Source organism: Nerophis ophidion, linkage group LG07 (assembly GCF_033978795.1).
Source record: "Nerophis ophidion isolate RoL-2023_Sa linkage group LG07, RoL_Noph_v1.0, whole genome shotgun sequence".
Taxonomy (NCBI): Eukaryota; Metazoa; Chordata; class Actinopteri; order Syngnathiformes; family Syngnathidae; genus Nerophis; species Nerophis ophidion.
This window is the reverse complement of record NC_084617.1, coordinates 4945695-4973194: the sequence shown is the minus strand read 5'-3', so window position 1 is coordinate 4973194 and position 27500 is coordinate 4945695. Positions and strand designations below refer to the sequence as shown.

Genomic DNA, 27500 nt, shown 5'->3' with positions numbered 1-27500 from the left:
CTGGGATCTGAAGACAAAGAAAGACTAGTAAAATACACAAAAGAAAAGTACTAGCTACTCTAAACATGGCTATGTAAAAAGGAAGTACTCTGAAACATATCAGCACCCTTCAACAGTACACAAAAAAAAAAAATCTGTATTTTTTTTATAGTAAATACCTAGCAACTCAATCATCCAGAATTTTACTATAAAATGTAAAGTGTTTTTTACAACATATTACGGTAAATGGAGAAACTTTACCATCGTTTTATTTTATTTTATTCTGGCTACTGAGCTGCCAATTTTTTACCGTTAAAAAACTGTGCTACTGTTTTACCGTTAACTGTAAAAATAACAACCATAGATCTTACAGTAATAAAAGTTAAAGTTAAAATACCAATGATTGTCACACACAATTATTCTCTGCATTTGACCCATCATTCTTGACCACCCCCTGGGAGGCGAGGGGAGCAGTGAGCAGCAGCGGTGGCCGCGCCCGGCAATCAGTGTTGGCGTTTTAACCCCCCAATTTCAACCCTTGATTCTGAGTGCCAAGCAGGGAGGTAATGGCTCCCATTTTTATAGTCTTTGGTATGACTCGGCCGGGGTTTGAACTCAAACACTGGCAGCTCATTCCACATAATTTCCCGTAAAAAAAACAGTGGTAAAGTTATTTCAATTAATATGCTGTAAAAAGCATCGCAAATTTTACAGTAAAATTTATTGACATTTTTACTATGTACAATTTGATGGATAACTTGCTTGAAAACCATAAATCGAGCAGAAATTTAAGTTTTTTTCCCAAAATGTAATGATTGGAAAGTATGATAACATATTTTTTTTGCTGTCTTGGATAATATTAAAGTTTAAACTGCAATTTTTTTCTGTTAAAATAGAAAGAACAAATACTTTTCGTAAGAAAAGACAAAGTACTTGTCATGTCTTTGTGATCATTTAGTCATGTTCTGTTTTGTGTTTGACTCCATCAGTTCCTGTTTTTGTGCACCCTGGTTTGTTTTTGTTTCCATGCCTACCAATCAGTTCACCTGTCCACGTACCTTATTCATCTGAACTCACGCACCTGTTTTCAAGCACCACAGCACTATTTAAGCCTGTAGTTGCCAGGCAGTCAGCCTGGTGACATCACCTTCTACTCTCCCTCGTTATCCATGCCGATGATCCATGTTCCTTTCTGGTTCCAAGTAAGTTTTTCGTCACTCAAGCCATAGTGTAAGTTTTGTTTGATGTCCATGGTTTTGCCTTAGTGCAAGTTTTTGTTTTCATAGCCATGTTTTGAACCTCCGCTGAAAGCGCCTTTTGTTTGTTCCAGTTTATAACAAAATAAAAATATGTCATTACCTTCACGTCGTGTCCGCTCCAATTGCTTTGCACCACGGGAAAACAAACCAACACCATAGTCCATGCCTCGCCAGTACTTTGACGCATATTATTTCCAGGCCTTTGTGGGCCACGTTAAATGATGTGGTGAGCCAGATCTGGCCCCCGGGACCTTGAGTTTGACATCCCTGCTCTATAGTATATTTAACCAGGGTTATATTTACCTCGGTTCTAAGCTCATTAAAACCTGTGTAATTTGTCTTGCTCATACTTGAAACAACCTAATGTTTAAATATGATATGTTACCTGCAGGGTGCAGTGGGCGCCCAGGGTCCTATTGGGTACCCGGGGACCCGTGGAGTCAAGGTAAGTCGTGATTCACGAAGACCATAAATCATTCCACGCGTTATACCCTTAGTTTGATGGACAAGCTGTTCGTGTGTCATTGACAACTGACAGATGGACGGAAACTCCTTAGTTCTCAAGGGTACTGCTAATAAAGTGCATGGACGTGTAGAAATTGAAGATCTACAGTACTGTAGATTGATGGGGTGTGTATGTTCTGTCAATACTCTGTTGACACAGTCACCTTTAGAGGACTTCTGACGGTATGGGGATCAAAAAACAGGTCTGTTTACACAGTCACCTTTAGGGGACTTCTGACGGTATGGGGACCAAAAAACAAGTCTGTTTATACAGTCACCTTTAGGGGACTTCTGAAATTCTGGGGACCAAAAAACAGGTCTGTTTACACGGTCACCTTTAGGGGACTTCGGACGGTATGGGGACCAAAAAACAGGTCTGTTTACACAGTCACCTTTAGGGGACTTCTGACGGTATGGGGACCAAAAAACAGGTCTGTTTACACAGTCACCTTTAGGGGACTTCTGACGGTATGGGGACCAAAAGACAGGTCTGTTTACACAGTCACCTTTAGGGGACTTCTGACGGCATGGGGACCAAAAAACAGGTCTATTTACACAGTCACCTTTAGGGGACTTCTGACGGCATGGGGACCAAAAAACAGGTCTGTTTACACAGTCACCTTTAGGGGACTTCTGACGGTATGGGGACCAAAAGACAGGTCTGTTTACACAGTCACCTTTAGGGGACTTCTGACGGTATGGGGACCAAAAAACAGGTCTGTTTACACAGTCACCTTTAGGGGACTTCTGACGGTATGGGGACCAAAAAATAAGTCTGTTTACACAGTCACCTTTAGGGGACTTCTGACGGTATGGGGACCAAAAAACAAGTCTGTTTACACAGTCACCTTTAGGGGACTTCTGAAATCTGGGGACCAAAAAACAGGTCTGTTTACACAGTCACCTCTAGGGGACTTCTGACGGTATGGGGACCAAAAAAAAGATCTGTTTAAACAGTCACCTTTAGGGGACTTCTGACGGTATGGGGACCAAAAACAGGTCTGTTTACACAGTCACCTTTAGGGGACTTCTGACGGTATGGGGACCAAAAGACAGGTCTGTTTACACAGTCACCTTTAGGGGACTTCTGACGGCATGGGGACCAAAAAACAGGTCTATTTACACAGTCACCTTTAGGGGACTTCTGACGGCATGGGGACCAAAAAACAGGTCTGTTTACACAGTCACCTTTAGGGGACTTCTGAGGGTATGGGGACCAAAAAACAGCTCTGTTTAAACAGTCACCTTTAGGGAACTTCTGACGGTATGGGGACCAAAAAACAAGTCTGTTTACACAGTCACCTTTAGGGGACTTCTGACGGTATGGGGACCAAAATACAAGTCTGTTTACACAGTCACCTTTAGGGGACTTCTGACGGTATGGGGACCAAAAAACAGGTCTGTTTACACAGTCACCTTTAGGGGACTTCTGACGGTATGGGGACCAAAAAACAAGTCTGTTTACACAGTCACCTTTCAGGGATTTCTGATGGTATGGGGACCAAAAAACAGGTCTGTTTACACAGTCACCTTTAGGGGACTTTTGACGGTATGGGGACCAAAACAGGTCTGTTTACACAGTCACCTTTAGGGTACTTCTGACGGTATGGGGACCAAAAAACAGGTCTGTTTACACAGTCACCTTTAGGGGACTTCTGAGGGTATGGGGACCAAAAAACAGGTCTGTTTACACGGTCACCTTTAGGGGACTTCTGATGGTATGTGGACCAAAAAACAGCTCTGTTTACACAGTCACCTTTAGGGGACTTCTGACGGTATGGGGACCAAAAAACAGGTCTGTTTACACAGTCACCTTTAGGGGGACTTCTGACGTTATGAGGACCAAAAAACAGGTCTGTTTACACAGTCACCTTTAGGGGACTTCGGACGGTATGGGGACCAAAAAAAAGGTCTGTTTACACAGTCACCTTTAGGGGACTTCTGACGGTATGGGGACCAAAAAACAGGTCTGTTTACACAGTCACCTTTAGGGGACTTCTGACGTTATGGGGACCAAAAGACAGGTCTGTTTACACAGTCACCTTTAGGGAACTTCTGATGGTATGGGGACCGAAAAACAGGTCTGTTTACACAGTCACCTCTAGGGGACTTCTGACGGTATGGGGACCAAAAAACAGGTCTGTTTACACAGTCACCTTCAGGGGACTTCTGACGGTATGGGGACCGAAAAACAGGTCTGTTTACACAGTCACCTTTAGGGGACTTCTGACGGTATGGGGACCAAAAACAGGCCAGTTTACACAGTCACCTTTAGGGGACTTCTGACGATATGGGGACCAAAAAACAGGTCTGTTTACACAGTTACCTTTAGGGGACTTCTGACGGTATGGGGACCAAAAAACAGGTCTGTTTACACAGTCACCTTTAGGGGACTTCTGACGGTATGGGGACCAAAAGACAGGTCTGTTTACACAGTCACCTTTAGGGGACTTCTGACGGAATGGGGACCGAAAAACAGGTCTGTTTACACAGTCACCTTTAGGGGACTTCTGACTGTATGGGGACCAAAAAACAGGTCTGTTTACACGGTCACCTTTAGGGGACTTCTGACTGTATGGGGACCAAAAAACAGGTCTGTTTACACAGTCACCCTTAGGGGACTTCTGACGGTATGGGGACCAAAAAAAAGATCTGTTTAAACAGTCACCTTTAGGGGACTTCTGACGGTATGGGGACCAAAAAACAGGTCTGTTTACACAGTCACCTTTAGGGGACTTCTGACGTTATGAGGACCAAAAAACAGGTCTGTTTACACAGTCACCTTCAGGGAACTTCTGATGGTATGGGGACCGAAAAACAGGTCTCTTTACACAGTCACCTTTAAGGGACTTCTGACGGTATGGGGACCAAAAAACAGGTCTGTTTACACAGTCACCTTTAGGGGACTTCTGACGGTACGGGGACCAAAAACAGGTCATTTTACACAGTCACCTTTAGGGGACTTCTGACGGTAGAGGGGACCAAAAAACAGCTCTGTTTACACGGTCACCTTTAGAGGACTTCTGACGGTATGGGGACCAAAAAACAGGTCTGTTTACACAGTTACCTTTAGGGGACGTCTGACGGTATAGGGACCAAAAAACAGGTCTCAAAAACCTCCCTTTTTCATGACAAAGAAGAAGAAGAAAAAAAAAGGACCCCCCCCCCGGGCCGCGGGATGAATTATTAAGCGTTGACCGGTCCGCGGATACAAAAAGGTTGGGGACCACTGCTATAAACGCCTTTTAGAAAAAATGTTACCCTTTGAAAATATAAATACCTAACTTAAATACATTTTTGGATAAAAATAATTAGAAATGTATTTTTTAATTGAATACCGACGGATAGTTTTGTGTAATATGATTTTCTAAATGTATACATGACAATAACACAAATATATACATTTCACTGATATTGTTCATTTGAATGTAGTTATTAATTATTCCGGGTGCTGAAATTTTTTTTGGAATGGATTAATTTAAAAAAAAATCAATATATGTATTTATATATATTTTCACGTATGCATGTATGCATATATATGTATATATGTATATATATATATATATATATATATGTAATATATACATATATATGTATGTGTACATATATGTATATATATATATATATATATTTATATATATATATATATATATATATAAAGCAAATAAAGTCTTATACAACCTGTAGCCGATTTTGAAAATGTTATTTTTATTTATTTTTTTACCCAAAAAGTGTTTTTTGTTGAATCGAGAGCCAATTCTCTATAAAATAGTCACCTCAAAAATCTTAATAAAATTGAATCTTAAGTTGTTGTCAGTCACATCCCTATATATTTGTATGCATTTATTGTCTAGAATAGTATATTTATTTATTTATTTATTCTCTTACAAAAAGAAAAGAAACAAATGGGATAAAACTGCTATGATAGAGGGGTAGGATTAAGTAAACTCTGCTTCTTCCTACTCCTTTTTGGACACGTTGTAATGAAACAACTGGAAATTTGTAAAGGCATTACATTGTAATTGTTTTGTATGCATGTTCGAAATAAACTGATATATATGTATATATATATATATATATATATATATATATATATATATATATATATATATATATATATAAACATGTATTTTTTAAATTATTATTACGTTTTTTTTATGTTTTAAAGGGAGCAGATGGTGTTAGAGGTCTTAAGGGCGGCAAAGGAGAGAAGGTGAGTGATGCCAGAAAAAAAAAAAAAAAAAAAGAGTAATAATGGAATTTATCTAAGAGCTTTCTTTCCCGTCCCTCTTTAGGGAGAAGATGGTTTTCCTGGCTTCAAAGGTGACATGGGCCTCAAGGGAGACCGGGTGAGTGCCTCCTCATACGTCAAGGCATTTAAACGTCCAATTCCTCACTGTGCATTTTTTTAGGGGGACAATGGGGCTACAGGTGTTCGTGGGGAGGACGGGCCAGAGGGTCCAAAGGGCCAAGGAGGTGCCATGGGTGACACAGGAGCGGCTGGGATTGCTGGCGAGAAGGTAGATTCAAAGCTCCCATTGTTATTGTAAATAAGAAATCCCATAATAATGTATTGTGTTGTCAAACTTCTAACCTTTTTTTAGGATACCGTATTTTTCGGAGTATAAGTCGCTCCGAAGATTAAGTCGCACCTGCCGAAAATGCATAATATGCGGACTTTACACAGAAACAAGTGAATGCAAGGCATACTTGGTCAACCGCCATACAGGTCACACTGAGAGTGGCCGTATAAACAACTTAAACACTGTTACAAATATGCGCCACACTGTGAACTCACACCAAACAAGAATGACAACCACATTTAGGAAGAAAATCCGCACCGTAACCCAACATAAAACAAATACCCAGAACCCCTTGCAGCACTAACTCTTCCGGGATATTTGAAAATCGATTTTGCATGTCACTATAAAGTTATACAAGCCTTGCTCGTTCAATATTCAATGCAAAACTTGTTTGGGTCCCTATTAAAAGGTTAATTTGTTCAACCTTGGCCCGCGGCTTTGTTCAGTTTAAAATTTTGGCCCACTCTGTATTTGAGTTTGACACTCCTGACTTAAAGGAAACTAAATGAGCTCAAATATATCTACAAATGAGGCAGAGTAATGCAATATGTACATAGAGCTAGCCTAAATAGCATGTTAGCATCGATTAGCTTACAGTCATGCAGTGACCAAATATGTCTGATTAACACACTCCACATAAGTCAATAATATCAACAAAACTCACCTTTGTGCATTCATGCACAACGTTATAAGTTTGGTGGACAAAATGAGACAGAAAAAGAAGTGCCATAAAACACGTCTTAGAAGGTCGGAGAAAGTTGTACATGTAAACAAACTATGGTGAGTTCAAGGACCGCCAAAATCAGTAGGCCAAAAGGGCTCTCGCCAAATGCTCGAATCAGTGAAGCATGTTTAATATAAACAGTGTGCTTTACAGCAATTAGGGAGGTTTTTTATCATGTTTGTCCTCCTACAGAAACCAAATTAAAACAAAAAATATGTTTTTTTTCCCTCATCATTTCCATATTTCATATATTTTTGAAAAAGCTCCAGAGCCGCGGGTTGCCGACTCCTGAGCTAAATAATATTATTTGATATTTCACGGTAATGTGTTAATAAATTCACACATAAGTCGCTCCTGAGTATAAGTCGGCCAAACTATGAAAAAAACTGCGACTTAAAGTCCAAAAAAATAGAGAACTTTGATGTCCGGTTTTCTGTATTTTTAATGCTGATGAGCTTTGTTTGTGTCTCCAAGAAGTTGAAGACAGAAAAAGAAGTGGCATAAAACACGTCTTAGAAAGTCGGAGAAAGTTGTGCATATAAACAAACTATGGTGAGTTCAAGGACCGCCAAAATTAGTAGGACAAAACGGCGCTGGCCAAATATTCGACTCAGTGAAGCATGTTTAATACAAACAGTGTGCTTTATAGCAATTAGGGAGGTTTTTATCATGTTTGTCCTCCTACGAAAACCAAATTAAAACAAAAAATATGTTTTTTTCCCCTCATCATTTCCATTTTTCATATATTTTAAAAAAAGCTCCAGAGCCGCTGGTTGCCGACCCCTGAGCTAAATAATATTATTTGATATTTCACGGTAATGTGTTAATAATTTCACACATAAGTCGCTCCTGAGTATAAGTCGGCCAAACTATGAAAAATACTGCGACTTATAGTCCAAAAAAATACAAAACTTTGTTGTCTGGTTTTCTGTATTTTTAATGCTGATGAACTTTGTTTGTGTCTCCAAGAAGTTGAAGACAGAAAGAGAAGTGGCATAAAACACGTCTTAGAAAGTCGGAGAAAGTTGTGCATGTAAACAAACTATGGTGAGTTCAAGGACCGCCAAAATTAGTAGGACAAAACGGCGCTCGCAAAATACTAGAATCAGTGAAGCATGTTTAATATAAAAAGTGTGCTTTATAGCAATTAGGGAGGTTTTTATCATGTTTGTCCTCCTACAGAAACCAAATTAAAACAAAAAATATGTTTTATTCCTCTCATCAATTCCATTTTTTATTTATTTTTGAAAAAGCTCCAGAGCCACGGGTTGTCGACCCCTGAGCTAAATAATATTATTTGATATTTTACGGTAATGTGTTAATAATTTCACACATAAGTCGCTGCTGAGTATAAGTCGGCCAAACTATGAAAAAAACTGCGACTTATAGTCCAAAAAATACAGAACTTTGTTGTCTGGTTTTCTGTATTTTTAATGCTTTGTTTGTGTCTCCAAGAAGTTGAAGACAGAAAAAGAAGAGGCATAAAACACGTCTTAGAAAGTCGGAGAAAGTTGTGCATGTAAACAAACTATGGTGAGTTCAAGGACCGCCAAAATTAGTAGGACAAAACGGCGCTGGCCAAATACTCGAATCAGTGAAGCATGTTTAATACAAACAGTGTGCTTTATAGCAATTAGGGAGGTTTTTATCATGTTTGTCCTCCTACAGAAACCAAATTAAAACAAAAAATATGTTTTATTCCTCTCATCAATTCCATTTTTTATTTATTTTTGAAAAAGCTCCAGAGCCACGGGTTGTCGACCCCTGAGCTAAATAATATTATTTGATATTTTACGGTAATGTGTTAATAAATTCACACATAAGTCGCTCCTGAGTATAAGTCGGCCAAACTATGAAAAAAACTGCGACTTAAAGTCCAAAAAAATAGAGAACTTTGATGTCCGGTTTTCTGTATTTTTAATGCTGATGAGCTTTGTTTGTGTCTCCAAGAAGTTGAAGACAGAAAAAGAAGTGGCATAAAACACGTCTTAGAAAGTCGGAGAAAGTTGTGCATATAAACAAACTATGGTGAGTTCAAGGACCGCCAAAATTAGTAGGACAAAACGGCGCTGGCCAAATATTCGACTCAGTGAAGCATGTTTAATACAAACAGTGTGCTTTATAGCAATTAGGGAGGTTTTTATCATGTTTGTCCTCCTACGAAAACCAAATTAAAACAAAAAATATGTTTTTTTCCCCTCATCATTTCCATTTTTCATATATTTTAAAAAAAGCTCCAGAGCCGCTGGTTGCCGACCCCTGAGCTAAATAATATTATTTGATATTTCACGGTAATGTGTTAATAATTTCACACATAAGTCGCTCCTGAGTATAAGTCGGCCAAACTATGAAAAATACTGCGACTTATAGTCCAAAAAAATACAAAACTTTGTTGTCTGGTTTTCTGTATTTTTAATGCTGATGAACTTTGTTTGTGTCTCCAAGAAGTTGAAGACAGAAAGAGAAGTGGCATAAAACACGTCTTAGAAAGTCGGAGAAAGTTGTGCATGTAAACAAACTATGGTGAGTTCAAGGACCGCCAAAATTAGTAGGACAAAACGGCGCTCGCAAAATACTAGAATCAGTGAAGCATGTTTAATATAAAAAGTGTGCTTTATAGCAATTAGGGAGGTTTTTATCATGTTTGTCCTCCTACAGAAACCAAATTAAAACAAAAAATATGTTTTATTCCTCTCATCAATTCCATTTTTTATTTATTTTTGAAAAAGCTCCAGAGCCACGGGTTGTCGACCCCTGAGCTAAATAATATTATTTGATATTTTACGGTAATGTGTTAATAATTTCACACATAAGTCGCTCCTGAGTATAAGTCGGCCAAACTATGAAAAAAACTGCGACTTATAGTCCAAAAAATACAGAACTTTGTTGTCTGGTTTTCTGTATTTTTAATGCTTTGTTTGTGTCTCCAAGAAGTTGAAGACAGAAAAAGAAGAGGCATAAAACACGTCTTAGAAAGTCGGAGAAAGTTGTGCATGTAAACAAACTATGGTGAGTTCAAGGACCGCCAAAATTAGTAGGACAAAACGGCGCTGGCCAAATACTCGAATCAGTGAAGCATGTTTAATACAAACAGTGTGCTTTATAGCAATTAGGGAGGTTTTTATCATGTTTGTCCTCCTACAGAAACCAAATTAAAACAAAAAATATGTTTTATTCCTCTCATCAATTCCATTTTTTATTTATTTTTGAAAAAGCTCCAGAGCCACGGGTTGTCGACCCCTGAGCTAAATAATATTATTTGATATTTTACGGTAATGTGTTAATAATTTCACACATAAGTCGCTCCTGAGTATAAGTCGGCCAAACTATGAAAAAAACTGCGACTTAGAGTCCAAAAAAATACAGAATTTTGTTGTCTGGTTTTCTGTATTTTTAATGCTTTGTTTGTGTCTCCAAGAAGTTGAAGACAGAAAAAGAAGTGGCATAACACACGTCTTAGAAAGTCGGAGAAAGTTGTGCATGTAAACAAACTATGGTGAGTTCAAGGACCGCCAAAATCAGTAGGACAAAACGGCGCTGGCCAAATTCTCGACACAGCGAAGCATGTTTAATACAAACAGTGTGCTTTATAGCAATTAGGGAGGTTTTTATCATGTTTGTCCTCCTACAGAAACCAAATTAAAACAAAAAATATGTTTTTTTCCCCTCATCATTTCCATTTTTCATATATTTTTGAAAAAGCTCCAGAGCCGCGGGTTGCTGACTCCTGAGCTAAATAATATTATTTGATATTTCACGGTAATGTGTTAATAATTTTACACAAAAGTCGCTCCTGAATATAAGTCGTCCAAACTATGAAAAAAACTGCGACTTATAGTCCTAAAAATACAGAATTTTGTCGTCTGGTTTTCTGTATTTTTAATGCTGATGAGCTTTTTTTGTGTCTCCAAGAAGTTGAAGACAGAAAAAGAAGTGGCATAAAACACGTCTTAGAAAGTCGGAGAAAGTTGTGCATGTAAACAAACTATGGTGAGTTCAAGGACCGCCAAAATCAGTAGGACAAAACGGCTCTCGCCAAATACTCGAATCAGTGAAGCATGTTTAATATAAACAGTGTGCTTTATAGCAATTAGGGAGGTTTGTGTCATTTTTGTCCTCCTACAGAAACCAAATTAAAACCAAAAATATGTTTTTTTCCTCTCATCATTTCCATTTTTCATATATTTTTGAAAAAGCTCCAGAGCCGCGGGTTGCCGAACCCTGAACCAAATAATATTATATGATATTTCACGGTAATGTGTTAATAATTTCACACATAAGTCGCTCCTGAGTATAAGTCGGCCAAACTATGAAAAAAAATGCGACTTATAGTCCAAAAAAAATACAGAACTTTGTTGTCTGGTTTTCTGTATTTTTAATGCTGATGAACTTTGTTTGTGTCTCCAAGAAGTTGAAGACAGAAAAAGAATTGGCATAAAACACGTCTTAGAAAGTCGGAGAAAGTTGTGCATGTAAAGAAACTATGGTGAGTTCAAGGACCGCCAAAATCAGTACGACAAAACGGCGCTCGCCAAAAACTCGAATCAGTGAATCATGTTTAATATAAACAGTGTGCTTTATAGCAATTAGGGAGGTTTGTGTCATGTTTGTCCTCCTGCAGAAACCAAATTAAAACAAAAAATATGTTTTTTTCCTCTCATCATTTCCATTTTTCATATATTTTTGAAAAAGCTCCAGAGCCACGGGTTGTCGACCCCTGAGCTAAATAATATTATTTGATATTTTACGGTAATGTGTTAATAATTTCACACATAAGTCGCTCCTGAGTATAAGTCGGCCAAACTATGAAAAAAACTGCGACTTATAGTCCAAAAAATACAGAACTTTGTTGTCTGGTTTTCTGTATTTTTAATGCTTTGTTTGTGTCTCCAAGAAGTTGAAGACAGAAAAAGAAGTGGCATAAAACACGTCTTACAAAGTCGGAGAAAGTTGTGCATGTAAACAAACTATGGTGAGTTCAAGGACCGCCAAAATTAGTAGGACAAAACGGCTCTCGCCAAATACTCGAATCAGTGAAGCATGTTTAATATAAACAGTGTGCTTTATAGCAATTAGGGAGGTTTTTATCATGTTTGTCCTCCTACAAAAACCAAATTAAAACAAAAAATATGTTTTTTTCTCCTCATCATTTCCATTTTTCATATATTTTTGAAAAAGCTCCAGAGCCGCGGGTTGCCGACCACTGAGCTAAATAATATTATTTGATATTTCACGGTAATGTGTTAATAATTTCACACATAAGTCGCTCCTGAGTATAAGTCGGCCAAACTATGAAAAAAACTGCGACTTAAAGTCCAAAAAAATACAAAACTTTGTCGTCTGGTTTTCTGTATTTTTAATGCTGATGAACTTTGTTTGTGTCTCCAAGAAGTTGAAGACAGAAAAAGAATTGGCATAAAACACGTCTTAGAAAGTCGGAGAAAGTTGTGCATGTAAACAAACTATGGTGAGTTCAAGGACCGCCAAAATTAGTAGGACAAAACGGCGCTCGCCAAAAAAATACAGAACTTTGTTGTCTGGTTTTCTGTATTTTTAATGCTGATGAGCTTCGTTTGTGTCTCCAAGAAGTGCACTTTATCCACTTTCTGCCCACTCTGCACTTAACATAATAGATGCCATTTATCACATACAGTGGGACGTCAGTTTACAAACTTAATTGGTTCCTAAACAGGCCTCGCAAATAGAAAAGTTCATATATTTTAGCAAACGTCTCCATAAAAAACAATGGGACTATGAATAATGGGTTCCAGCCTCGACAAAGGCTTTAGTAAAAGTTTGTAGTCTTTGAACACAACATAAAGCGCTATACAGTACTGTATATTAAATAAACATAACAAGAAGGAATGTATTAAATTTCTATTTAATAACAAAGCTCAAACAACAATGTCCGCCCTGAGTTGGGTCGGTCGTGAGTTCAAACCCCGGACGAATCATAACAAAGACTATAAAAATGGGTCACACTTTCAAATCACAGAACTCCCTAACTTTAACAGCCAGGTCGCTAAAATGATTAGGAATAAGCATAAAATCCACTTTACATGCGGTTATTCTTTTTATTTTTGCAGTGGAAGGGAGGAACGTACCGTATTTTTCGGACCATAGGGCAGGGCGCACCGGAAAAAAAATGTGTCCGGGGGCCGGTATTATTTTTAGGGACACTAATACAAAACTTCAAACACAGAAAAATATGATCGCCAAGGGTAAAAAAAACCCCCCAAAAAGATCCAATATCTGATATATTCCTACAAAAAGTTATTTGGTCAAAATGTTGCATAGACGATGTTTTACACATCTTCAAGTCGCTTCAGGATGCGCCAATTTTTGTGGGCGGGTCTTATTAACTTGGCTCACCTTCGACAGCGTCTACTCCCCGTCATCTTTGTTGTAGCGGTGTAGCGTGCAAGGACGGGAGTGGAAGAATTGTTTTAATGACATTCAGACTTTTTACTTCAATCAATAACGGACTAGCATCTCCTCATCCGGAAACAACACCAAAAAATGTGTCCCGTGAAAAACCGTCCAACCGGAACCATCCAATAACTAAAGTTACTTGAATGCTAAAAACGTTACGACAGACCGCCTTAAAAACGGAATGAAATTTCACTTTTTTTTTTTATTAAACAAAACCCCCAGAATGTACATGAAAATAAAGAATGTGAGATTTACAATATTAACTATGAAGGATAAAACACTGAATATTGACAAAATTTGAACATCACACCCCCTCTCCATCCACATATACAAACACAGCTAAATATGATCGCCAAGAGTAAAAAAACAACAAAAAACACCTAATATCTGATATATTACTACAAACAGTTCTTTGGTCAAAATGTTGTACAGACGATGTTTTCATCTTCAAGTCGCTTCAGGATGCGCCGTTTTTTGTGGGCGGGTCTTATTAACTTGGCTCACCTTCGACAGCGTCTTCTGCCCGTCATCTTTGTTGTAGCCGTGTAGCGTGCAAGGACGGGAGTGGAAGAATTGTTTTAATGACATTCAGACTTTTTACTTCAATCAATAACGGACTAGCATCTCCTCATCCGGAAACAACACCAAAAAATGTGTCCCGTGAAAAACCGTCCAACCGGAACAAGCCAATAACTAAAGTTACTTGGGTGAATAATGTCAACTCACTACACCGGTATGTTTTAGCGCTTTCATGGCGAGTTTACTGACAGATATAAGTAAGAACTTTACACTACTTTATATTAGAAATGGCAACAGTGGAGGAGGAATGTACTTTAAGAAGATAGAGAAAAAGAAGCTCATCGTCTACGGCAGGCCTGGGCAATTATTTTGACCTGGGGGGTCCAAATTTACAGAAAAAAATGTGTCCGGGGGCCGGTATTATTTTTAGGAACACTAATACAAAACTTCAAACACAGCAAAATATGATCGACAAGGGTAAAAAAAAAACCCCAAAAATATCTAATATCTGATATATTACTACGAAAAGTTATTTAGTCAAAATGTTGCATAGACGATGTTTTCATCTTCAAGTCGCTTCAGGATGCGCCATTTTTTGTGGGCGGGTCTTTATTAACTTGGCTCACCTTCGACAGCGTCTTCTCCCCGTCATCTTTGTTGTAGCGGTGTAGCGTGCAAGGATGGGAGTGGAAGAATTGTCAAAATATGGCGCTAACTGTTTTAATGACATTCAGACTTTTTACTTCAATCAATAACGGACTAGCATGTCCTCATCTGGAAACAACACCAAAAAATGTGTCCCGGAACAAACCAATAACTAAAGTTACTTGGGTGGATAATGTCAACTCACTACACCGGTATGTTTTAGCGCTTTCATGACAAGTTTACTGACAGATATAAGTAAGTACTTTACAATATTAACTATGAAGGATAAAACACTGAATATTGACAACATTTGAACGTCACACCCCCTCTCCATCCACATATACAAACACAGCAAAATATGATCGCCAAAGGTAAAAAAAAAAACAGTTCTTTGGTCAAAATGTTGCATAGACGATGTTTTCATCTTCAAGTCGCTTCAGGATGAGCCATTTTTTGTGGGGGAATCTTTATAAACTTGGCTCACCTTCGACAGCGTCTTCTCTCCTGTCATCTTTGTTGTAGCGGTGTAGCGTGCAAGGACGGGAGTGGAAGAATTGTTTTAATGACATTCAGACTTTTTACTTCAATCAATAACGGACTAGCATCTCCTCATCTGGAAACAACACCCAAAAAATGTGTCCCGTGAAAAACCGTCCAACCGGAACCATCCTATAACTAAAGTTACTTGAATGCTAAAAACGTTACGACAGACCGCCTTAAAAACGGAATGAAATTTCACTTTTTTTTTTTATTAAACGAAACCCCCAGAATGTACATGAAAATAAAGAATGTGAGATTTACAATATTAACTATGAAGGATAAAACACTGAATATTGACAACATTTGAACATCACACCCCCTCTCCATCCACATATACAAACACAGCTAAATATGATCGCCAAGAGTAAAAAAACAACAAAAAACACCTAATATCTGATATATTACTACAAACAGTTCTTTGGTCAAAATGTTGTACAGACGATGTTTTTATCTTCAAGTCGCTTCAGGATGCGCCGTTTTTTGTGGGCGGGTCTTATTAACTTGGCTCACCTTCGACAGCGTCTTCTGCCCGTCATCTTTGTTGTAGCGGTGTAGCGTGCAAGGACGGGAGTGGAAGAATTGTTTTAATGACATTCAGACTTTTTACTTCAATCAATAACGGACTAGCGTCTCCTCATCCGGAAACAACACCAAAAAATGTGTCCCGTGAAAAACCGTCCAACCGGAACCATCCAATAACTAAAGTTACTTGAATGCTAAAAACGTTACGACAGACCGCCTTAAAAACGGAATGAAATTTCACTTTTTTTTTTAATTAAACGAAACCCCCAGAATGTACATGAAAATAAAGAATGTGAGATTTACAATATTAACTATGAAGGATAAAACACTGAATATTGACAAAATTTGAACATCACACCCCCTCTCCATCCACATATACAAACACAGCTAAATATGATCGCCAAGAGTAAAAAAACAACAAAAAACACCTAATATCTGATATATTACTACAAACAGTTCTTTGGTCAAAATGTTGTACAGACGATGTTTTCATCTTCAAGTCGCTTCGGGATGCGCCAATTTTTGTGGGCGGGTCTTATTAACTTGGCTCACCTTCGACAGCGTCTTCTCTCCTGTCATCTTTTTTGTAGCGGTGTAGCGTGCAAGGACGGGAGTGGAAGAATTGTTTTAATGACATTCAGACTTTTTACTTCAATCAATAACGGACTAGCATCTCCTCATCTGGAAACAACACCAAAAAACGTGTCCCGTGAAAAACCGTCCAACAGGAACAAACCAATAACTAAAGTTACTTGGGTGAATAATGTCAACTCACTACACCGGTATGTTTTAGCGCTTTCATGGCGATTTTACTGATTAAAAGATGCCATGTCTGATCCGGTCGCTTCGCATTCGGGAAAACAATCCACACCGTAGTCCTAGTCTTGACAGTTTTTAGCAATCAATCAGAAATTATTGTGAAGTTTTGTATTAGTGTCCCTAAAAATAGATAAACCGCTACCCCAGACGCATTTTTTTCTGTAAATTAGGCCCCCTGTGACCTGTTTTAAAGCATTTATCGGCCGATATTATCGGACATCTCTACTCACGACCCACCGATCTCAGGACGCAGGCTCTAATTTTTACGCAATCTCTCTTTGAAGGGTCACCTTGGAGTGCCAGGACTGCCTGGATACCCGGGACGTCAAGGATCCAAGGTACTATAATTGAGCAAACCGTGCACGTCTCCGACTGGATTCGGACTAAAACGATGATCGATCGGCTTTTATTAACAGATCATTAGGCGCCGCCTTTCCGTCCCTCGCCGACGAACGTTGTCTGGAAGGGCCGTGTTGTCTCATGATTTAGATTCGCTATAATTTGAGACACTAGTTAATTATGCATTGATGAGACGGCGGAGGCGGTGGGGTGACGGAGCGAGGCCGATTAACCTCTTTGTGCCTCTCCAGGGATCAGTCGGCTTCCTGGGGATGGGAGGAGCCTCCGGAGAGAAAGGACGAAGGGTGACGACTCCGCCATCATTTATCACTTTCATTACCGGGAGGGCCATGGAGATTTTTAACCCATAATAAACCGGCAACCTTTTTTTCTAAATGCAGGGTCCGGCTGGCCAGGCAGGATCCGGAGGTCAAAGAGGTCCTAATGTGAGCTAAGTGGATACATGTTCGGGTTTTTATTGCACCTCTTAACAAACCCTGTTTCCATATGAGTTGGGAAATTGTGTTAGATGTAAATATAAACGGAATACAATGATTTGCAAATCATTTTCAACCCATATTCAGTTGAATATGCTACAAAGACAACATATTTGATGTTCAAACTCATAAACTTTATTTTTTTTCGGCAAATAATTAACTTAGATTTTCATGGCTGCAACACGTGGCAAAGTAGTTGGGAAAGGGCATGTTCACCACTGTGTTACATCACCCATTCATCCGGCCATCATCTTCCGCTTATCAATCAATCAATGTTTATTTATATAGCCCCAAATCACAAATGTCTCAAAGGACTGCACAAATCATTACGACTACAAAATCCTCGGAAGAACCCACAAAAGGGCAAGGAAAACCCACACCCAGTGGGCAGGGAGAATTCACATCCAGTGGGACGCAAGTGACAATGCGAAACCTTGGAGAGGACCTCAGATGTGGGCAACCCCCCCTCTCTAGGGGACCGAAAGCAATGGATGTCGAGCGGGTCTAACATGATACTGTGAAAGTTCAATCCATAGTGGATCCAATACAGCCGCGAGAGTTCAGTTCAAAGCGGATCCAAGACAGCTTGGCTGAGGTCGGGTCACGGGGGCAGCAGCCTAAGCAGGGAAGCCCAGAGTTCCCTCTCCCCAGCCACTTCGTGTAGCTCTTCCCGGGGGATCCCGAGGCGTTCCCAGACCAGCCGGGAGACATAGTCTTCCCAACGTGATGCCACCTCAGTAGAAGCATTCAAGTCTCACCTTAAAACTCATTTGTATACTCTAGCCTTTAAATAGACTCCATTTTTAGACCAGTTGATCTGCCGTTTATTTTCTTTTTCTCCTATGTCCCACTCTCCCTTGTGGAGGAGGTCCGGTCCGATCCGGTGGCCATGTACTGCTTGCCCGTGTATCGGCTGGGGACATCTCTGCGCTGCTGATCCGCCTCCGCTTGGGATGGTTTCCTGCTGGCTCCGCTGTGAACGGGACTCTCGCTGCTGTGTTGGGTCCGCTTTGGACTGGACTCTCGCGACTGTGTTGGATCCATTATGGATTGAACTTTCACAGTATCATGTTAGACCCGCTCGACATCCATTGCTTTCCTCCTCTCCAAGGTTCTCATAGTCATCATTGTCACCGACGTCCCACTGGGTGTGAGTTTTCCTTGCCCTTATGTGGGCCTACCGAGGATGTTGTAGTGGTTTGTGCAGCCCTTTGAGACACTAGTGATTTAGGGCTATATAAGTAAACATTGATTGATTGATTGAACGTGTCCTGGGTCTTCCCCGTGGCCTCCTACCGGTTGGACGTGCCCTAAACACCTCCCTAGGGAGGCGTTCGGGTGGCATCCTGACCAGATGCCCGAACCACCTCATCTGGCTCCTCTCCATGTGGAGGAGCAGCGGCTTTACTTTGAGTTCCTCCCGGATGGCAGAGCTTCTCACCCTATCTCTAAGGGAGAGACCTAAACTCATTTGGGCCGCTTGTACCCGTGATCTTGTCCTTTCGGTCATGACCCAAAGCTCATGACCATAGGTGAGGATGGGAATGTAGATCGACTGGTAAATTCAGAGCTTTGCCTTCCGGCTCAGCTCCTTCTTCACCACAACGGATCGATACAACGTCCGCATTACTGAAGACGCCGCGTTACATCACCTTTTTTTCAAACAACACTCAATAAACGTTTGGGAACTGAGGAAACTAATTGTTGAAGCTTTGAAAGTGGAGTTCTTTCCCATTCTTGTTTTATGTAGAGCTTCAGTCCTTCAACAGTCCGGGGTCTCCGCTGTCCTAGTTTACGCTTCATAATGCGCCACACTTTTTCAATGGGAGACAGGTCTGGACTGCAGGCGGGCCAGGAAAGTACCCGCACTCTTTTACTACGAAGCCACGCTGTTGTAACACGTGCTGAATGTGGCTCGGCATTGTCTTGCTAAAAAAAGACGGCGCTTAGATGGCAGCATATGTTGTTCCAAAACCTGTATGTACCTTTCAGCATTAATGGTGCCTTCACAGATGTGTAAGTTACCCATGCCTTGGGCACTAATGCACCCCCATACCATCACACATGCTGGCTTTTCAACTTTGCGTCGATAACAGTCTGGATGGTTCACTTCCCCTTTGGTCCAAATGACACAATGTCGAATATTTCCAAAAGCAATTTGAAATATGGACTCGTCAGACCACAGAACACTTTTCCACTTTGCATCAGTCCATCTTAGGTGAGCTCGGGCCCAGTCAAGCAGGTGGCGTTTCTGGGTGTTGTTGATAAATGGCTTTGGCTTTGCATAGTAGAGCTTTAACTTGCACTTACAGATGTAGCGACAAACTGTATTTAGTGACAGTGGTTTTCTGAAGTGTTCCTGAGCCCATGTGGTGATATCCTTTAGAGATGGATGTCGGTTTTTGATACAGTGCCGTCTGAGGGATGGAAGGTCACGGTCATTCAATGTTGGTTTCCGGCCATGCCGCTTACGTGGAGTGATTTCTCCAGATTCTCTGAACCTTTTGATGATATTATGGAGCGTAGATGTTGAAATCCCTAAATTTCTTGCAATGTCACTTTGAGAAAGGTTGTTCTTAAACTGTTTGACTATTTGCTCACGCAGTTGTGGACAAAGGGGTGTACCTCGCCCCATCCTTTCTTGTTAAAGACTGAGCAATTTTTTTGGGAAGCTGTTTTTATAGCCAATCATGGCACCCACCTGTTCCCAATTAGCCTGCACACCTGTGGGATGTTCCAAATAAGTGTTTGATGAGCATTCCTCAACTTGATCAGTATTTATTGCCACCTTTCCCAACTTCTTTGTCACGTGTTGCTGGCATCAAATCATAAAATTATCAGTTTGAACATCAAATATGTTGTCTTTGTAGCATATTCAACTGAATATGGCTTGAAAAGGATTTGCAAATCATTGTATTCTGTTTATATTTACATCTAACACAATTTCCCAACTCATATGGAAACGGGGTTTGTAGATACACATTTAAACCGTGACTCTGGTCATTTTCCACCTTGAGCTGAGTTATTGCTCATCTTCCTCTCCACAGGGTGCCAGAGGAGGAAGAGGAGCCAGAGGTCCCACTGGGAAGCCTGGAGATAAGGTGCAGCGGGGATCCATATTTAGCAAGATGGAGTGTTTTCCTTCCATTAACGTCCTTTGTTTGTTCCACTAGGGTTCAGCTGGACAAGATGGTACTCAAGGATCCCCTGGAGAACTGGTCAGCGCCATAATACTACGATAATTGTATAACCCGACTGTAAGGTTGTACGATATAGTTTAGTACCGCGATAATAATGAACCACATTCAGTACTATACCATACTCTAAAAGGTACCGTTTTTTTTTTTAATGGGCATCGCCAATTCATGACATTGCTGGTTTTTATTAGTAGAGGAGCATGTTCGGCAGTGCACGCACACAGAGTACTTACAAGCAGACACAGTTTGTAGACCGTAAAAGTGGAAAACGGATGCTTTTTGGCTTAAAAACTAAAGATAAATCTAATACAGGATACCGGTATGTGTAAAATACCTCAATACTAATAAATTATATTCGGTACTACACCGCCTGTAAAAAGTGCTAGTCGCCGCTCTCCTTTTTTTATAACAAGCATAACGACACGTCATCGTCACGTCATGACATTGCTGGTTAGACGAGTAGAGGAGCATGTTCGGCAGCACACACACACAGAGTACTTACAAGCAGACACAGTTTGTAGACCGAAAAAGTGGAAAAGGGACGCTTTTTGGCTTAAATACTAAAGATAAATGTAATTCAGGATACCGGTATTAGTAAAGTACCGCAATACTAATACATTTTATTCGGTACTATACCGCGTCTAAAAAGTACTAGTCGCCGCCCTCCTTTTTTTTAAATAATGGGCATAACGACACGTCGTCGTCACGTCATGACATTGCTGGTTTTTACTAGTAGAGGAGCATGTTCGGCAGCACACGCACACAGAGTACTTACAAGCAGACACAGTTTGTAGACCGAAAAAGTGGAAAACGGATGCTTTTTGGCTTAAAAACTAAAGATAAATGTAATACAGGATACCGGTATGTGTAAAGTACCGTAATACTAATAAATTATATTGGGTACTATACCGCCTCTAAAAAGTACTAGTCGACGCCCTCCTTTTTTTATAACGGGGATAACGACACGTCGTCGTCACGTCATGACATTTTTGGTTTTACTAGTAGAGGAGCATGTTCGGCAGCACACAATCACAGAGTACTTACAAGCAGACACAGTTTGTAGACAGAAAAAGTGGAAAACGGATGCTTTTTGGCTTAAAAACTAAAGATAAATGTAATACAGGATACCGGTATGTGTAAAATACCGCAATACTAGTAAATTATATTCGGTACTATACCGCCTCTAAAAAGTACTAGTCGCCGCCCTCCTTTTTTTATAACGGGCATAACGACACGTCGTCGTCACGCCCCGACATTTTTGGTTTTACTAGTAGAGGAGCATGTTCGGCAGCGCATGCACACAGAGTACTTACAAGCAGACACAGTTTGTAGACAGAAAAAGTGGAAAACGGACGCTTTTTGGCTTAAATACTAAAGATAAATGTAATACAGGATACCGGTATGTGTAAAGTACCGCTATACTACAAAAATATATTGGGTACTATAGCGGGTCTAAAAAGTACTAGTCGCCGCCCTCCTTTTTTTTTAATAACGGGGATAACGACACGTCGTCGTCACGTCATGACATTGCTGGTTTTACGAGTAGAGGAGCACGTTCGGCAGCGCACGCACACAGAGTACTTACAAGCAGACACAGAAAAAAGGGAGAACGGAACACTTTTTGGCTTAAAAACTAAAGATAAATGCTATACAGGATACCGGTATGTGTAAAACACCGCAATACTAGTAAATTATATTCGGTACTACACCGCCTCTAAAAAGTACTAGTCGCCGCTCTCCTTTTTTTATAACGGGCATAACGACACGTCGTCCTCACGTCATGACATTGCTGGTTTGACGAGTAGAGGAGCATGTTCGGCAGCGCACGCACACAGAGTACTTACAAGCAGACAGAAAAAAGGGAGAATGGAACACTTTTTGGCTTAAAAACTAAAGATAAAGGTAACACAGGATACCGGTATTAGTAAAGTACCGCGATACTAATTAATCATATTCCGTACTATACCGCGTCTAAAAAGTACTAGACGCCGCCCTCCTTTTTTTATAACGGGCATAACGACACGTCGTCGTCACGTCATGACATTGCTGGTTTGACGAGTAGAGGAGCATGTTCGGCATCGCACGCGCACAGAGTACTTACAAGTAGACACAGTTTGTAGACAGAAAAAGTGGAGAACGGAACACTTTTTGGCTTAAAAACGAAAGATAAATATAATACAAGACACCGGTATTAGTAAAATACCGCGATACTAATGAATCATATTTGGTACTATACCGCCTCTAAAAAGTACAGGTCGCTACCCCCTTTTTTTTTTTTTAACGGCGCATCGTCGTCATGCTGACATTGCTGGTTTGACGAGCAAAGGAGCATGTTCGGCAGTGCACACACACAGAGTACTTACAAGTAGACAGAAAAAAGGGAGAATGGAACACTTTTTGGCTTAAAAACTAAAGTTAAATGTAATAGAAGATACCGGTGTTAATAAAGTACGACGATACTAATGAATCATAATCGGTACTATACCGCCTCTAAAAAGTACCGGTCCTCCCCCCAGATAAGGGAGAACGGACGCGTTTTGGCCTAAAATTAACAATGAAGGTAAAGTTTTAACACTGAAACACCCTCAGCTTTACGACATGGCTAACGAGCTAGCGGCTAACGTCCATCCGCAGCCGGCAGTGTTTTAGCAACTTCTAAATCCCTAATCCTCGTCTCCATGGCGACAAATAAAGTAAGTGTCTTTCAAGTACCATTATCACTGCAGGACGAGGAATAGCTAAACACGCTTCACTACACACCGTAGCTCCCCGGCGTCAAAATGTAAACAAACGCCCTGGGTGGATCTACACCTGATATCCACTGTAATGATACCAAGTAAAAGAGTGTATTTAGTCGACATTTTTTTAGCATCACAAAATCGTTTTTCGTTTTTTATTTATTTATATTATGTTTATAAACTCGACTTTGAATATGACCAATGTATGCTCATGTAACTACTTGGTATCGGATCGATACCCAAATGTGTGGTATCATCCAAAGATCATGTAAAGTATCAAAGGAGAGAAGAATTAGTGATTATCACATTTTTAAAGAAGTGTAGATAGAATATATAGAAAGAGAAAGTAAGCATATAATAACAGTAAATGAACAAGTAGATTAATAATATTTTTTACAGTTTGTCCTTTTTAATGTGTACAAAATAATAGGTGTATAAATGACATGATATGTTACTGCATATGTCAGCAGACTATTTAGGAGCCTTTGTTTGTTTACTTACTACTTTTTAATTTTTCTGAGGGAACTCTCCTGAAAGAATCAATAAAGTACTATCTATGTATCTACTAAAACACAAGTTGTCTAGTATGTTCACTATTTTATTGCAATTTGAAACATATGTTTAATGTACCCTAAGATTTTTTTGGTTGATAATGCCATTTTTTTGTGGTCCCCTTTATTTAGAAAAGTATCGAACCACATTTTGGTGCCGGTACCAAAATATTGGTATCGGGGTATCTGTATGACAAACCCAGGAAAAGCCTCTACCAGTATTTTGTAAGTCATCCAGTATATCGTGTGTTTATTCATTCCTTTAGGGTCCCCAAGGGCCACAGGGAATGCATGGAGAAACAGGATTAAAAGGGCCACCTGTAAGTGGACGGAACCTTTCATGCTTAATTTCACCATTTTTGTATGTATCGATAATAAATAACAACAAAATAAATATTTTCAGGGTCTTCCTGGTAAAGATGGGATACCTGGTCATCCTGGCCAAAGAGGAGAGCCAGTAAGTACCAACAAGTTTTTCACTTTTTGGAATTTGTGACAAAAAATTATACTAAAATACACACTGTCTATTGTATGAAATATTATATTAAAACATGTTGGTGCAATGGCACCATTTAATAAGTGATAAAGGATTACAATATAATAGAAGAAGTCCAGGGGGAGTCCGGGGAGACGAGACACACAGCTCGAATAGAGACGTGTGTGCTTGCTCTACAATGCAAGGAGCTACGTTCTGGCACTGGAACGCAGGACTCGCTGCGGCGTCTTCATCAGTGTCAGGTGCGTGGATTGGCACGGCTGGAAAGGAGCGCCTCAGGCTAGCCGAGGTCCCTGTCTCAGTGCCGTCTTCTTGACATCCCACCGGGTTGTGAGTTTTAAAGGAAACTAAACGAGCTCAAACATAGCTACAAACGAGGCATAATGATGCAATGTGTACATATAGCTAGCCTAAATAGCATGTTAGCATCGATTAGCTTGCAGTCATGCATGGACCAAAAATGTCTGATTAATAACATAAGTCAATAACATCAACAAAACTCACCTTTGTGCATTCACGCACAACGTTAAAAGTTTGGTGGACAAAATGAGACGGGAAAAAGAAGTGGCATAAAACACGTCTTAGAAAGTCGGAGAAAGTTGTACATGTAAACAAACTAGGGTGAGTCCAAGGACCGCCAAAATCAGTAGGACAAAACGGCTCTCGCCAATTACTGGAATCAGTGAAGCATGTTTAATATAAAAGAAGTGGCATAAACACGTCCTAGAAAGTCGGAGAAAGTCGTACATGTCGTCGCTCGGGTTCAATGGACCGCCCAGGAAGGACGTTGCTTTTGAGCAGGTTTGACTTCTTTATTTTTCAATAAAGCTTTTGTGTCAGGAAGGATCGCTTCTAAGCCGCTCCTTTCCACTGCTCGCTCACGGTCCGCTCTTTCAGCCGCCGTCGTCGTCGTCCTCTCTCTCTGTTCTTCACTCGCTGCTGCCAACTCTCCTCCTTCTGCCCCGATCTCTCCTCCTTCTCCCCTTTTTATACAGCGTGATTAGATGAGTTAATTGTGTACCGGTGTGGGAGCCTCTCCGCTCAGGCGCATTCTCCGCCTCCTTGCCGCCATCTTGGGCAGGGCTCCAGCGTGCCCTGCCCCACCGTCGGCTCTGCCTCTCCACAGTAAACAAACCATGTTGCGTTCAAGGACCGCAAAAATTAGAGGACAAAACGGCGCTCGCCAAATACTGGAATCAGTGAAGCATGTTTAATATAAAAGAAGCGGCATAAACACGTCCTAGAAAGTCGGAGAAAGTCGTACATGTTGTCGCTCGGGTTCAATGGACCGCCCAGGAAGGACGTGGCTTTGGAGCAGGTTTGACTTCTTTATTTTTCAATAAAGCTTTTGTGTCAGGACGGATCGCTTTCAAGCCGCTCCTTTCCACTGCTCGCTCACGGTCCGCTCTTTCAGCCGCCGTCGTCGTCGTCCTCTCTCTCTGTTCTTCACTCGCTGCTGCCAACTCTCCTCCTTCTGCCCCGATCTCTCCTCCTTCTCCCCTTTTTATACAGCGTGATTAGATGAGTTAATTGTGTACCGGTGTGGGAGCCTCTCCGCTCAGGCGCATTCTCCGCCTCCTTGCCGCCATCTTGGGCAGGGCTCCAGCGTGCCCTGCCCCACCGTCGGCTCTGCCTCTCCACAGTAAACAAACCACGGTGCGTTCAAGGACCGCAAAAATTAGAGGACAAAACGGCGCTCGCCAAATACTGGAATCAGTGAAGCATGTTTGATATAAAAGAAGTGGCATAAACACGTCCTAGAAAGTCGGAGAAAGTCGTACTGTCGTCGCTCGGGTTCAATGGACCGCCCAGGAAGGACGTGGCTTTGGAGCAGGTTTGACTTCTTTATTTTTCAATAAAGCTTTTGTGTCAGGACGGATCGCTTTTCAGCCGCTCCTTTCCACTGCTCGCTCACGGTCCGCTCTTTCAGCCGCCGTTGTCGTCGTCCTCTCTCTCTCTGTTCTTCACTCGCTGCTGCCAACTCTCCTCCTTCTGCCCCGATCGCTCCTCCTTCTCCCCTTTTTATACAGCGTGAGAAGATGAGTTAATTGTGTACCGGTGTGGGAGCCTCTCCGCTCAGGCGCATTCTCCGCCTCCTTGCCGCCATCTTGGGCAGGGCTCCAGCGTGCCCTGCCCTGCCGTCGGACCGTAAACAAACCACGGTGCGTTCAAGGACCGCCAAAATTAGTAGGACAAAACGGCGCTCGCCAAATACTGGAACCAGTGAAGCATATTTAATGTAAACAGTGTGCTTTATAACAATTAGGGAAGTTTGTATCATGGTTGTTCTCCAAGAGAAACCATATTAAAACAAAACCATTTTTTTTCCTTCATTTTTTTCCAGTTTTTCATACATTTTTGCTCCAGAGAGCCACTAGGGCGGCGCTACATGCGGCTCCAGAGCCGCAGGTATATAGGCTTCCAATGAAAAGTGAATTCTCAGCAGTTGAATAAAACAAAACCTCACCTTGAATTTTTTATTTCTTAGGGCTTCCAGGGCAAAAACGGCCTCCCAGGCCCACCGGGTGTTGTCGGACCACAGGCAAGTAGACCGGACTCAAAACTTTCACCACCTCGATCACTATTTCAGGCAGTAAAAATTGTCCATGGATTTTAGGGAAAATCTGGTGAAACCGGACCCACTGGGGACAGGGGCCATCCAGGCTCACCAGGACCCCCTGGTGAGCAAGGACTACCTGGATCGGCCGGGAAGGAGGGAGCCAAGGTGAGTGGTTTGTCATCATCATTGGTATTTAGGAAGACACGCTTGAATAGTTTCGCATCTTAACTTTCTGGCGTAGCGCTCTATTTTGAAAGTGGATAAAGAAATAATTTTAATATCAGTGTTCCCCCCAGAAAATGGGTTAGTTAAGGTGGTGACTCAAGGGGGAAGGGAGCAAGGAAGAGGGTGGGTGGGGTGGGAAATAAACTACGGACTGTGGTGAAGTAGGCCGGCTTCGTCGCGTGAAGTTGTATTTTCTGCTCCATTTGCTGAATGGCGATATACGATATATTTCTCGATATTTTTTCCCTAAAGTAACAACAAAACAGTCCTAGTTACCTGAGATAGTAAAATAATGACTTACAAAGTCAAATTAATGACTGTAAGTAAGCGATTGCAATAAGCATTTGAAAAAAAGTGAAAAGTGGGGCCAC

The 27500-nt window shown here is 40.8% G+C and overlaps 1 protein-coding gene across 3 annotated transcripts in view; it reads left to right on the top strand.

The window, feature by feature from the left end:
• The window catches only part of col5a3a (collagen, type V, alpha 3a), a 266668-nt gene that overhangs the window by 165539 nt on the left and 73629 nt on the right, over positions 1-27500 (top strand). For all 3 annotated transcript variants that reach the window (XM_061905224.1, XM_061905223.1, XM_061905225.1), the window contains 13 exons: positions 1630-1683; positions 5911-5955; positions 6038-6091; positions 6155-6262; positions 16811-16864; positions 17117-17170; positions 17267-17311; positions 20410-20463; positions 20536-20580; positions 24115-24168; positions 24252-24305; positions 26833-26886; positions 26962-27069. In XM_061905224.1, the coding sequence (XP_061761208.1) occupies positions 1630-1683; positions 5911-5955; positions 6038-6091; positions 6155-6262; positions 16811-16864; positions 17117-17170; positions 17267-17311; positions 20410-20463; positions 20536-20580; positions 24115-24168; positions 24252-24305; positions 26833-26886; positions 26962-27069 (783 nt within the window). The remainder of the gene's footprint in view (positions 1-1629; positions 1684-5910; positions 5956-6037; positions 6092-6154; positions 6263-16810; positions 16865-17116; positions 17171-17266; positions 17312-20409; positions 20464-20535; positions 20581-24114; positions 24169-24251; positions 24306-26832; positions 26887-26961; positions 27070-27500) is intronic.